This window comes from Cebus imitator, unplaced genomic scaffold, assembly GCF_001604975.1.
Source record: "Cebus imitator isolate Cc_AM_T3 unplaced genomic scaffold, Cebus_imitator-1.0 Scaffold155, whole genome shotgun sequence".
In the NCBI taxonomy this organism is placed as follows: Eukaryota; Metazoa; Chordata; class Mammalia; order Primates; family Cebidae; genus Cebus; species Cebus imitator.
Window position 1 is genome coordinate 3,113,907 of NW_016107470.1, and position 13,862 is coordinate 3,127,768.

The window sequence follows — 13,862 nt, forward strand, 5'->3', positions numbered from 1 at the left end:
TTATACTTTAAGTTCTGGGATACATATGCAGAATGTGCAGGTTTGTTACATAGGTATACACATGCCTTAGTGGTTTGCTGCATCCATCCCTCCGTTCATCTATATTAGGTATTTCTCCTAATGTTATCCCACCCCAGTCTCCTCTAATGATTTTTAAACACAAACAGGCCCCCACAGAAGTCCTTGTCTCTATTCACACTGCCAGTGTGGTTTGAGAATGGCTAAGCAGTGTTTAGTGTTCAACAGTTCTGGCTGGATAATGGTTTCTGATAACTGGCAGAAGTAAAGGCAGATTCTCTGTGGAAGAATGTGTCATCAATCCATGCCTAAAATAATTCTCATGGGGAAATAAGTATTTCATAGTAAAACAATAAAATAATAAATTATAGAGGAAATAAAGCAGTGTGAATGAGAACCAATAGAAATAACAGGCAGCAAAACAAGATCCCCAAAATCATTGAAATGATCAGATACAGGCTATGCGACAACTGTGTTTAATATGTTAAAAAAGCATAAACAAGATGATTAAGAGTAAGGAGAAAGAAATGATAAAAACAGACATCTACATATAGATATATCTGAAAAAGTACCAAACAGAACTTCTAGAAATTGAAATGTAATCAATAAAAATTAAAATGGATAAGTTAAATTACATATTAGATATAATGATAATAGATCAAGAAGATAAAGAAGATGCAGCCAGAAAAACAAAGGATTTGAAAGCATAAAAGAAAAATGAAGGAGCTTGGAGGAGATAATCAGAATTATACCTAGAAATAAAAGAGATGATGGGGAGGAGGAAATATTGGAAGAGATACTGGCTGAGTATTTCTCAGAATTATAGAAAGATACCAATTCTAAGATGCAGAAAGTTCAATGAATCCTAAGCAGGACAAATGAAAAACCCTGCTTCTATATACATCATACGGAACACCAAAGGGAGGGGGAAGCTCTCAGAAGTATCTGGAAATCAAGTAAGATCATTTACAAAGAAACAATCATTAGACTAAAGACTGACTCCTCAACAGCAAGAATAGACACCTGAAACCAAAACCTTCAATGTGTCAAGAGAAATTACCTGTCAGTCTAGAATTCTATATTCAACAAAACTGTCTTTTAAAAATGAGAGCAGATTATAGATATTTCACACTGCCAAAACAGAGAGTTTACCTCTAGGTGACTTCGCTGAGGTAAGTTTTAAAGTAAATATAAGAGGCAGAACTTATATGATCCAAAATAGATGAACTGGGTTGTAATGTAGGAAGATAAACTAAGATATTAATTAATATAATGTAAATCTAAAAAAGTATTGGGTATATAATACGAAATAACATCTAATTCACAGTGGAAAGTGATAGAACTAAATCACTGGACAATACAGCATATAAATGGTAGGTAACAATTAGGGTTATGGCATTCTAAAGTCTATGTGGTGTGGGAAAGAAGGGAAATTATTGATTAATTCTGGAATTTAAGTTAATGTTGAACTTGCATAACCACAAAATGAATATGCCTGCATGTAATCATACAAACATATGCTTTTGGATTTGTAAATAAGATTATCCAGGAGATGACAATTTATTGCCATGTTTTTGGATCTGGAAAACCCCACTGTTTCAAAGCCTCAAAAACTGTTTGTCTATTCTTTTGTTAAAGTATATCTGAAATATATTTAGCTGAAACGTGGGGCAAAAAACATGCAAAATATGAAAGCAGCTTAATAAAATAAACTGCATCATCAGGAGATACCAAAGAGCTAGTTTTATATATATATGTATCTATCTAAAGATACACAGATATATATGCTAGAAATCCGAAGTGTTGGAATCCAAATACAGTTGTTTCCAGATTGATCTGATCTACCTAGCAAAACATGACTCAAGAACACAGAGTAAATATTGACAATTTTAGCTAAGTACACTATATCACTATAATTTGACTAGTGTTTACAATATGAAGAATGGCATCTTTTCTGCACAAACTCTCATGCAGAGAACAAAAACTTTCAGGTATCTATTAACAGAAATTTTCACCTATGTGTAATTTTGTGCCACACAAGGAGCATTCTGGCAGAAGAGAAGGTATTGGAATATAAGAAGCAACCAGAGGAATTTCTTAAGTAAAAGCTTCTTTTAAAAATCTTCATTGAGAATCTCTTTATAAGAGAAATATTTATAATGAATGCTGTAAAATAAAAGAATAAAAGAATAAATAAATAAAGGAGTTAGTACCTGGGAATAGATATGCATACATAACTCACATAGTGTGAAAGGAGATTACAATTCATACCAAATTACTACAGATATCGTATAATAATTTCAGCAAGCTTAACTAGCTAAATGACTAGAGTTCATTTATTCATACCAATTGGTACTAATCACCTAAATACATTTTTAGGAGTAAGCCTCCCTTGATAAATAATTTACTTTGGGACTTCTAAAGTCATATATGCAATATAACAGTAAGAAATGAAAAGGGTCTACTTATTGATCAGCTGAGCAGCTCACTGGAAAAGACCAATAGATCTACTGAATATGTTGAAATTCCTTTTGAAAGTAGCCTAACCCAGACAAAGCTGTGTTCATTATCACAGAATGTTTGTTAATCAGCTAGTAAGCCAATCAAGAGAGCAAATGAATGAATCACCTAAGAGATCCCCTTGATCCCAGCTCCCCATCTTACAAATGAAGAAAGGGAGACACCAGGTGAGGTCACACTACGCATGGGCTCTCTTCACCTATTTCTCTCTGCTCACAACTACTTAACTCTACTAAGAAAAATAAAATCCCCAAAAGCAAGAACAAAATAACCAAAATACAAGAACCTTGTGTATTTATTGTGCACCAGGCACATACATGCTGTGTGTTCTACTTGTACCTTCTCACATACTCCTCCCAACAACACGGAGGTCGATTTCAGCCATGTTTTACTGGTGGGGACAGAAAGAATTCATCATGTTCTCAAGTTCACTCTGCTAGTATGGTGGTGCTCTCAGGCCAGGTCTCACTCCAGGTCCCTTTCTCTTTACCTCGAGGGTATAAATGGCTCTGTCTCTCTGTACTTCTCCTTTTTCTTTACCTATAACCAATCAGTCTCCAAATTCGAATGATCCACTTATCAAAACAATGCTCTCAACTGGCCCTTTTTCTCTATTTCTTTAGTTGCCATTTTAAGAATGTATTCTCCTTAGTAGGATGTCAGTTCGAATTATAGCAACAGCCTCCTACTGACTTCTCTATGAGACACCAACAGGCAGACTTCTTTCTCCAATACCTTTTGTACCATATTATTTCTCAATTAAAAATTCTTCCATCAGATGTAAGCTCCCCATTCTTGCCCTCAGCATCCACTATAACTTGACCTAATCTTACCAGTTCTGAGGCTTTCGTCATTTCTCTCTCTGCATTTGGCCAGTGCTGCTCCCCAAGTCCTAGATAATGCAATCTCTCCCCTTTCATCTACAGAAATCATTCTCATCTTTCAAAGGCCTTTGTTTCATCCAACATGACTTCCTGAGAATGCAAGTTCAGGCTGACGCAATATAACTCTTAATCAAAACCAGTGTGATACTTTTTTTTCTGGCTGTTTTTCCCATGTGCCAATTTTATCTCCCTATGTTGTAAGAGCTTTGAGGGGAGGGACTGTGTTTGACCTGTGCATGTCTCTCTTTTTTTTTTTTTTTTTTTGGTAAGCCTTTCAGCGCTGGCTATGAAGTAGTCACTGTCTTGGAAAGAAAACACAATTTAGAGATATCTTGGCAATCATGGGACTCTTGTTCTATTCTTTTGCTTTTCAAATGAGGATACAGAGACCCGGGGAAGGTGAGTGACTAGAATATATCAGAGCTAGTTATTCAATAATCATTTATTTCATTATTGAAGCTACCGTTAACACTGGAGGCTCTAGATGGGGCTGTGCTTCTCCAATTTTAATGCTCACAGAACTCACCTGTTGACCTTGTCAAAAATAAAGGCTCTGATTCAATACATCTAGGGTAGGACTTGGGCCTCTGGATTTCTTTATTATTATTACACTTTAAGTTCTGAGACACGTGCAGAATGTCAGGTTTGTTACATAGGTATACACGTGCCATGGTGGTTGGCTGCACCCATCAACCTGTCTTCTACATTAGGTATTTCTCCTAATGCTATCCCTCCCCTACACCCCAACCTCCTGACAGGTCCCTGTGCATGATGTCCCCCTTCCTGTTTCCATGTGTTCTCATTGTTCAACTCCCACTTATGAGTGAAAACATGTGGTGTTTGGTTTTCTGTTCTTGTGTCTGTTTCCTGAGAATGATGGTTTTCAGCTTCATCCATGTCCCTGCAAAGGACATGAGCTCATCCTTTTTATGGCTGCATGGTATTCCATGGTATATATGTGCCACATTTTCTTTATCCAGTCTATCATTGATGGCCATTTGGGTTGGTTTCAAGTCTTTGCTATTGTGAATAGTGCCACAATAAACATACCTGTGCATGTGTCTTATGCCCATAAAGACCAGTTCCATTAGTAAGCTCTCGAGGTGTTGTAACACAGCAGTTAACTCATACTGAGTCAGCAGCTCCACACTCATAAGTGGATGTGCCCAGAGCAATTAATCGATTCCTGTTAGTCAATGTTGTTTGAAATTAGAAGCTATTTTGGTTGTCAAGATAAGCAACTTTGACTGTCACTTGTGAGTCTATTAATTGCAAAGGGCTCACCTTACACATAATAAGAACTCTTCCTAATGGGCATGCTCAGTTTTGTCTGCTGTTCATTACTCTGATGTGGTGCTCCCATTTAGAGATTTTTCAGACATAAGCAGCATGACGCTTGAGTGTCACATAGTGGCACTGCAAGTCATTTGACAATTTGAGCATCCTCTCTCATTAAACAGGGGTGATGCTGATGACCTCACAGGACACTTTGGATTAAATTGTGGAACATACCAGGTATGGTGGAAAAACCAATAAACGCAAATTGAATGAAGGTCACATTCACCTTATATATGACTCCTGGGTATAATAGGTCAAAGTAACTTGCCTTTAGCTCTTCAGTATGCCTTTCAAAATAACTTTTTGTTTTTCACCTCAGAGCTATCTGGGGAGTGACTAGTGCAGATGTTTATCTTTCTAAAAGCACCTGCTTTGGGCTATCCAATCCTCTCCTCATCCATGGCCCTTTAGTTCCCCAGTTTATCATTTCAAGAGATAAACTGGGCTCAGATAAGTTACTCGTGCCTGGAATTTTCTATCTCTTCTCTTTCTATCATTGGCGTCACTGCCTGGCAGCAGGAAGGCACTGTGATAAGCTAATGACAATCAGAATAACATCTCAAGAATGTTCTGCATGAACTAGAGACTAGTTGTAGTTGAAATCGTACTTTTTGATCTATTCTTAGTTACTTTGGAGGCCAGTACATCAGCATGATTTTCATGAGAAAATGTATTTTGAGTTCCAAATAACAAATTTAGAAATGACATTCTGTGAGACTATAAATAGAAAACTAGAGATTTTCTTTCATTCGAATGACAGAGGGCTTCAGAAGCAAACTCTCAAGTTTCTGCTCTGCCTGGTGCCAAAGGTCTTTTTGCTTAGCAGATGACTTACTGCATTTTTCACTACAGCCACTCTTACTGCGTCGTCATTAGAAATGCTACTATTTGCCTGTCAAAGCAGAACTCAACTTTATCTTGGCTCCGCTCTGCACTGATTTGGTGTCACAAACCAGACAGTCCTTTCCCGTTCATCAGACTCACAGTGGGCAAAGGCTGGAGGGTGGGGCCGCAGCCATTACAGCATAGAGCAGATGGAGGCTGTTTCATTAAGAAAAAATAACAATAATCTTCCTTTGTCATGCTCAATCTGAGTTTTGGCAGAGCCATTTGCCTTTGAAAATTCATCAGTCACCTCTTTAGGCCTAAATTTTAACCCAAGTAAATTTGCTCAGCTATTTCAATGAAAATGTGCAGTAACTGAAGAACAATGAATCTGGCTATGCTCTTGGAAATATTAAATGACAGGCCCACCTCCTTCTACTGCAAGGCCATCTTTAATTCTTGGAAGTGATCCCTGGTGTTTGTTAAGTAGTGTTCTGAATAATGGAACGACTATTGGTAAATCTATTCTAAAAATATTTTTAACACTTTTCTTCCAAGCCTCTAGTGGAAAATTTGCCCCATTTTCCTTTCTGTTTGAGAAATGTAACAAGCATCATTTCATTTCCTAACTCTTTGTAGCCATATTTAAAATGGGCACTTGTAATTAAAGCTGTAGCTGAACAAAATATGTCGTTTGAGACTGATAAGGCAATTTTGTTGATACCAGCTTTCCAAGTCCATGGGGCCTTTTGCTTTGTAGCAAGAGTTTAATGCTTATGATGGTTTAATAGATATAAAATCTCCCTAGAAAGAAAATATTTAGAACTGCTCTCACTGTTATCAAATCCCTAGTTTGATGACCCACAAAACTTTGGAAATGGAGATGCCATTGTAATTTATTCCATATTGTTTTTGCAATATCTTAATGTGAGATATCAGGTAGTTACAGGAGATGGGTGCTGACAAGCCAAAACTGAAGGTTTAGAAATAATATAAAACTCCAGTAAGCATATGAACCAGTCATAGGGGATACCGTATGAATTTTCTGCCAAATTATTTAGCATAAAATTTTCTAGAGGCAAAGATAGGGTGGCTTCTTGGTAGATAATTGGTTCTTCCTTCTCTATAGATCTATGATTAGGATCAGAAATAGAACTGATAAATTCTAGTTTTATTCTCAGTTTCAGAACAGCCTTCCAAAGGTACTGCCAGTTTGGTGGTCTTAAGCTTACAAGGTGGAAACTGGAAATCAATGGAGCAATTACAGAACCTCCCAAAAACCTTACCATGTGTACGTAAAGCTGCTTGGTTAGCCATAGCCTATTGATTAGCAGTTTTGTGAAGTGGGACTTCCTACTTGGTGTGTGTCAGTTTGCATGTTGCAAAGTTAGACAATTTTTAAAATCTTTAATTCAATCCTAAAGCATGTTAAGAGCATGAACTTGTAGATGTCATGCTGCTCACAGCGTCCCCCTGCCTGATGTCTCTCCCTTAAGCCCCAACATTCCTTTTCACCTCACACTCACAATGCCCAGAGAATAAGGTTTTCATCCTCTGGCAGACTCAATAGTTAGAGCTTCAAGTGTGAAAATGAGGGCTAGAAATAATTATTTACATCATATGAAGATTATAATAAGGGGCTCAACCTAATTTAATAAGGAGCGTAAATAGCAAGGGAAAACCTAAAGAGAATTATGTGGGTGACTTGAGAGGTTTAAACACAAGTCCTTAATTAGGTTACGCTTATTTACCTGGCCCACAAGTCAGCTCAGCATTAATTGAAAGGGATGATTAGTCGGAAAATAAGATTCCACCTGTAGTCAAGCCTAACACTGCTTCCTCTCCTAAATAATGTAAGGGGTGAGCCCCAGATGTAGAAGAGTCTTTGAGAAATGATACAATGTTTTTGTTGTTCTGTAAAGGGATCCTAAAAGGTTACCTGGATTCCATCCTAGTAAAATAATGCCTAAACCAGAGCTTTCGCCTCTTATTATCTTCTCCCTTTGTCTCTATGCCCTGACATTTATGAGGCACCTGAGTGAACTACTGAGTCTTCTGGCTGTTCAGGAACAGCTTTCTGGGATTTACAGTTTGGTAGGATGTAGCTTGGTACTGAACAGGAAGTCAGAATCCTTTACTTTGGTTAGTTTTGAACGTCTTCTTCCCGTGTCACAATTGTTCTATGTCAAGTGCTGGTTTCACTGTGGTTTTATGGGGGCTTGTCAGGACTGGGAATGGAGGACTGAACATTGCAAAGTACTCGAAAAGGCACAGAAAATGGTTCTATGAACGAGGATGTAAATTTACAAAGCCCTCTTCCTGCTCATAGCTTTTGAGTTTAAACAACCTCATCAAACAATAGTGACTTTATAACTCTATTACAAAGTTCCCTTATCAAATAGCTAGAAACATAATAATAATTCGCTTCCTTTCAATTACCCACATACATATTTCCCAACAAAACATCTACTATAGCCTGTACTAGGCATGGTATATGTTTTATTGGGAAATATACATGTGGATAATTTTTCTCTGAGAGAAGAAATGGAACTGACAGAAGTCCTGAGGAGGTTGGGTTCAAGAACTATGTTGTTAAATAATTGTGTGACTCTGGGAAAATAACTTAACTTCTCTAGGCTCAGATTAGTTAGCGTTTTTTAAGCCTGGCTGAAGAGTAGAATAACCTGTGTAACGTTTAAAAAACTCTGGATACCCAGGGTCTATGCTAGACCAACGAATGAGACTCTCTTGGAAGAATGTCTTGGACGTAGGTATTAATGTGCTTATCTCAAAATTTTGCAAGTTGAGAATCGCTGCATCCAATCTCTCGTGTCCTTGGTAGCTAAATCTCTGTGACACATTGCAGTGCTTTCTGTATAATAAAACAGATACACAGAGTGCTCCTGAGCAGGCGTGTGGCTCACATGGCCTGCAATATTGTAGTAATGATTATGATTCGCTTTTTTTCCAAATCTATCCTCTATCCAAACTCCTGCAGACTGTCTCATATTACGTCCAGATCACATTGGCAACACAAAAGCTTCATCTTGGGCTGCCTTAAAAAAAAAGTTAATAAAAGTCAATCTTCCTCTGGAGTTTTTTGACCACTTTGTCAAAAGTCATTTCAATTTTCAAGAATTCTTGTTAGAAGCAGGGAACCAAAGGCATATTAAATAAGTTGGCCTATGTGACTTAAATCTTAGTGAAAAATTAATCATGCCTTCCCCATGCAAAGACTGGCACTCTTAAACAGATGGTGGTTGCTGATTTTCCCTTTCTACAAATTGTGTGCCAGTTTGTTTGAGAGGTAAGAGGTAAAGTAGGAACAGGTTGGCACAAAACAATTATCCTGCCAGACAAAATGAGACCTCTGACCTATGGACAACTCCACCCCTTTGTCTAGACAGAAGAATCAGAATAATTGAAGGGCGAGTTTTCAAAGTGGACAAAACGCTTATTTATGTCTGGATGAATAGCTGGAACTTGCACTTGTTAAATATTTGGTTGTAATAAGAAGGTAAATTGGTTCTCATTTGGCTGATTAGACTCAGAAAGAAAGAAAAGTTTACTCTCGTAGTGACAGCTCTGAGACCATAACCTCTGAGACCTAGCTTAGAGCCAGCTCTTGGGCGTGGGACCAATACAATCACACTGTTCAGAAGGCCAGGGCTTAGGCTCCCTTGCTGTGCACTTGCTGTCTTAAAATTGTTAACAATTTTATCCTTGAATTTGTGTTTGGTAAATGAAGTCTGATGGGACAGTGGAGACTTGGAGCCTCAGTTCACAGCCTTGGTCCTACCTCCTTGCTGCCTCTCCAGGATGGGGAAGGTCAGGGGCGAGTGTATACATTGTAGCATTTCAGGGTGATGATAGGGAACAACATTCTCTGTCCTGGGCTGGCAAAACCATGCTGTGTTTCATGGACGACTTGGCAGAAGTTCACCTGCCTAGAATACCAACCGTGTCCCAGGGTGGAGGTGGCAATCCCATGGCAGGAGTCACCCATCCAGTGAGAGTTGGGGCTGCCAGGCAGACATTGGAAGGAAGGACTGATTTATCTGTCCCTGCCAGGACCCTACATTTTCATTTTGTACTGGGTTCCGTAAAGTATATAGTTGACTTTGCTTAACCCGACCACCAACAGACAGCTCTGACTTCCATAGAGCCAGGTACGGCCTCAGGAGGGCTGTCAAGTCCAGTGTCCACATATGTCCCCTCTGTAAAGCACAGAGTGGAAGATCTATCTGTTTCTTAGAGTTTTTACTTTCCATTGTGAAATATTATAATAGACATATAGCATATATTTGCTCTGTGATATGGGAGAAATCACTTAATTATTCTGGGCTTCAGTAGCTTACTCTGTCATGTAGGAATAACAATACTACTGTTATAAACATAAAACAAGGTAACATAGGTAAGTACTTGACACAGTGCCAGGGATGCAGTAGCTGATCTGTACATTTTAGTTGCTGTTATTATTGTGATTATCATTATTTGCTATAGATTCTGAAAGCAATTGCACAAGTATTTTAATACTATGAAGGATACACATTTTAATAAACTCACTTGGATTTCCAGTCTCCAGAGTTGTTAGGGTCTATCAAATATACTACAAATTTCCAAGAGGAGAAAAAGAAAAAAACTCAAAACAGGAAAGTCGTGAGAAGGGATCTTGGTTTTGTCCACTGTAACAGCATACCCACGGCAGCTGTTCAATGATTGATGGGTAACAGTGTCTCACTTAGTGTTTTGCTGGAGTGAGTAGGTATAGGAGGTTGACTGAAAGTAGAAGTCAAAGTGTGTAATATGGTGATCCACAGACCACAGATCTTTGTCAGTGATGGGCTGGTGCCCTGGTCCAACCCTCCTCTCAGTGACTGTCACCAATGCCACTCACTAGAACAGAGCTGATAGCTGACTTAAGCAGCCTAGCACCCCTATGGAAACATTCTAACACATCTTTGGACTTCCAGGAAGGAAAGGAAGCTGTTTCACTACTCTTTGTTATTTTCATAAGTAGTTATTATTTTCATAAACATCTTGAGCACTAGCTATATACCAGCTACTTTTAATTTTCTCTCTAATCTTCATAAACATCAAATCAGGCAACTAAGCCTGCTTTATAGTTAAGAAAACTTGAGGCTCAGCTAAGTTAAATGGTTTTATCAAGACTTTCTGATTAAACAGTGAGAGAGTAAAGGCTGATATCCAGTTCTGTCTGACTTCAAGATCATGCATCTTAATCAGAAAGCGTCTCTTTCAGGTACAGTAAGTTAATCCTTTATAGGAATAATACTGACAGCAAATACACGTTCAGCCTTAACACCAGATATCATTCTAAGTGCTTAACATGTATTGACTCATTTAATCCTGGAGATAGCCATATGAAAGAGGAATTACTATCCTCATTTTACAAGTGAGGAAACTGAGGCAGTAGGAAGCTAAGGAAACCGAGTCCCATAGCCTGTTAGTGACAGTCAGGCTGTAAATAAAATGTAGCGTGGCTTCAGATGCTGTGGTCAACCAGCAGGCTAAGGGGTGAGAACTTCTGGAATAATTTAAAAATATTAACTGAAAAAGTATAATTTTCCTTTCTAAAATAATATACAACACATGTGCATCCAAATAAGTGTCTTTCAAAATATTTTGTCAAAATGTTTTTGTAATTTCGTTTAGAGACTGAAGCAAATATTAGTGATGATAGTACTAATAATATAAATAGCAGCTAGATTAATTTTACATTCATTGTGTGCCCAGCATTGTGCCAAATGCTTTACGTAAGTCATCTCATTTAATGCTTATGACAGTAATGCCAACCATTTATACAACAGAATAAAATTATTGAGGCTCAGAAAATTTAATTTTCTCTATGTCATAGCATTATATAATGGTTCTGGGTTAAATTTGTATTATCTAAATCCCCAATCTACATTCTTCACTTCTAAACTCCTAATACTTAACTAGTAACACTCCATTTTAAAAAGATATTTTTTAATAGTGGAAAACTTTATCTTCATAGCATAGACTGGACTTGTAAAAACCAGTAGAAGTTATTTATGACTAAGCTCTGGGTTTTATGAACTTCAGTTACTTCTGATTCATTTTCCATTAAAACTATCATTTGATGAAAACACAGACTACTTTTCTCTTGTGATCTATACACTGAAATCAGTTCCCAAAAGACAGATGAATCCACATTTGGACAATGGCAGCATCATGGTCATCAGATATCTCCTAAGGTGACAACTTTGAGGAATGCTCTTACTTACAGGCATATTGATGTTCCATATCTGACACTAACTCTTAGCAGTGGAAACGATGACCAGAGGCATATCATGCCTCTACTGGACTAATGACATGAGGCTTGCAGGCACTATTCAAGCAGCCTGTGAAGGCACTGGGTGTACCACTCTGCAATGATTATTGCCCAAAAAGCCACATCCTCACTGACAGCACTTTTCTTACAGGGAATACTGTGAATGCTGACTGTCCTGAATTGGGGACACTTAATAATCTTGTGTGGGCAAACGTATCCCTTAAGGGAGTGAGGAAGTTGACAGATTTCCATTTCCTTTAGCTCTGTATAGGCCAAGACTACTTAACTCATTCATTGTTTTCTCAAGCCTTGCTGGAGGTTGCAAATAACATCATTTCTTTCTAAAATATAGTTCATAACTGGTTTTTAATATATAACTCAGAATTATATTTCATAGAAAAGAAGTGTGAAAATAGCTCAGTCAGCCATTCTTGGTAAAGAAATTACTGCAGCGGCGGGGGTGAGGGGCAGGGAAAGGGGAAGAGGTGAGAGACAGGGAAGGGAGAGGCGAGAAAAGAGAAGAAAGGTGGATTCATTGCACATTTTTAGACCACTGTTTATGTGAGGTGACACCCTTGTGTTTTGTAGCATGCTTCTTTAAGCAAAATTTTTTCTCTAGACTCAAAAAATTCTTTGATATGCCCAAGAACAGCCATCTCCTGCTCTATCCTCAGCTAATTTTCTTCTTTCTCTCTTTTAACAGTTAGAAGCAAGCTTGTTGGAAAATAGAATTTTCATAACACATGCTAGACAAATTCCGTCAGCTAACTAGGAAGTGTCCCATGATGAAAGGTGAAATTCGAAAGTAAGAACTCTTAGCAGTAACATTTGCATATTTCCTAAAGTCTCCCCAACTCAAAAAAAGCTTTTTATGTGGAATCTTCTATTGAGAATATTATTGAGCACAGCTGCTTGGAGAAAAAGCACTTAATTTGGATAGCAAGATTCAGAACAAGGAAAGAAATAGGTGGAGTTAATCATTTGCATTTTGAATTAAGAGAAATGATAGTAACCAACAGAACAAAATAGAAGCCTAAAGGCAACACATTCTCACCAAAGGGGAAAAAAAGGAGTTAGAAAAATATGTCTTAATGGATAAGACTCAGAAAATAATATAATAAACAATGAATAACTATTGCAAGCTATTTTAAAATAATATGAGTCACTGTGTCTATAATTATTTAAAAGTCATGAATTATTTAAAAGTCACTAATTACTTTAAAAATCCCAGGAGGAAATTTTTCCCCATTTTATAGAGGAAGAGCTGAGACACACAGCGTCAGGGGACTCAGAGCAGGTCACCTCATCAGACAGTGGCAGAGTTGAGATTAGGCCCGAAGACTAAATTTCAGGCTCTTAACCACTCCTTTGCAGGACCTGAGACTTGACATAGCATTTGGGAGCAACTGAATGGCTCTGATTACCATGGCTTTGTTGGAATGGCCACCTCCTTGGAACTCAATGGTCCCAAAAGCATCGGTAGGGCTGAGTTGAGTGTGTTTGCTGATGGACCACTTTTCAGACTGGATGTCATTTCGGGAGAGGCGACTTTCGTTTTTCTCATTCTGAAGCACAGAGATACTGGGGGTGAGGCCAACATGCTGGCCTATCAGACGCCCACAGCAACACCTATAACAGAAGAGGTTAAAGTGAATCCCTGGTATTAGTTACTATTGTAATACACACTTCAGGCAACGTGCTGGAGAAATCTATAGTTTGTACCAATACCTGTCAGTCAATTCTCAGGTAGAATTCTACTATGTGGCTACTATATCAGGCATTGGTAAACGTAGGCTTTCCATGATATACATATCTTTTCTTTTCTCCCCTTTCCCCATTTTCCTGTAGCTGTGTAAGCTGTAATATGCCTCCTGTCCTTCTCCATCCACCTCTTTTGTAACTGGCATTTTGTTCAGGATTGGACCCTGCAAACAAAAGTTCTCTGGATTTTTCTACTTCTC

General features: G+C 38.1%; 1 protein-coding gene across 13 annotated transcripts in view; it reads right to left on the bottom strand.

The window, feature by feature from the left end:
• The window catches only part of TRPM3 (transient receptor potential cation channel subfamily M member 3), a 587,648-nt gene that overhangs the window by 316,823 nt on the left and 256,963 nt on the right, over positions 1-13,862 (bottom strand). For all 13 annotated transcript variants that reach the window (XM_037743827.1, XM_037743826.1, XM_017543459.2 and 10 more), the window contains exon 3: positions 13,326-13,530. In XM_037743827.1, the coding sequence (XP_037599755.1) occupies positions 13,326-13,530 (205 nt within the window). The remainder of the gene's footprint in view (positions 1-13,325; positions 13,531-13,862) is intronic.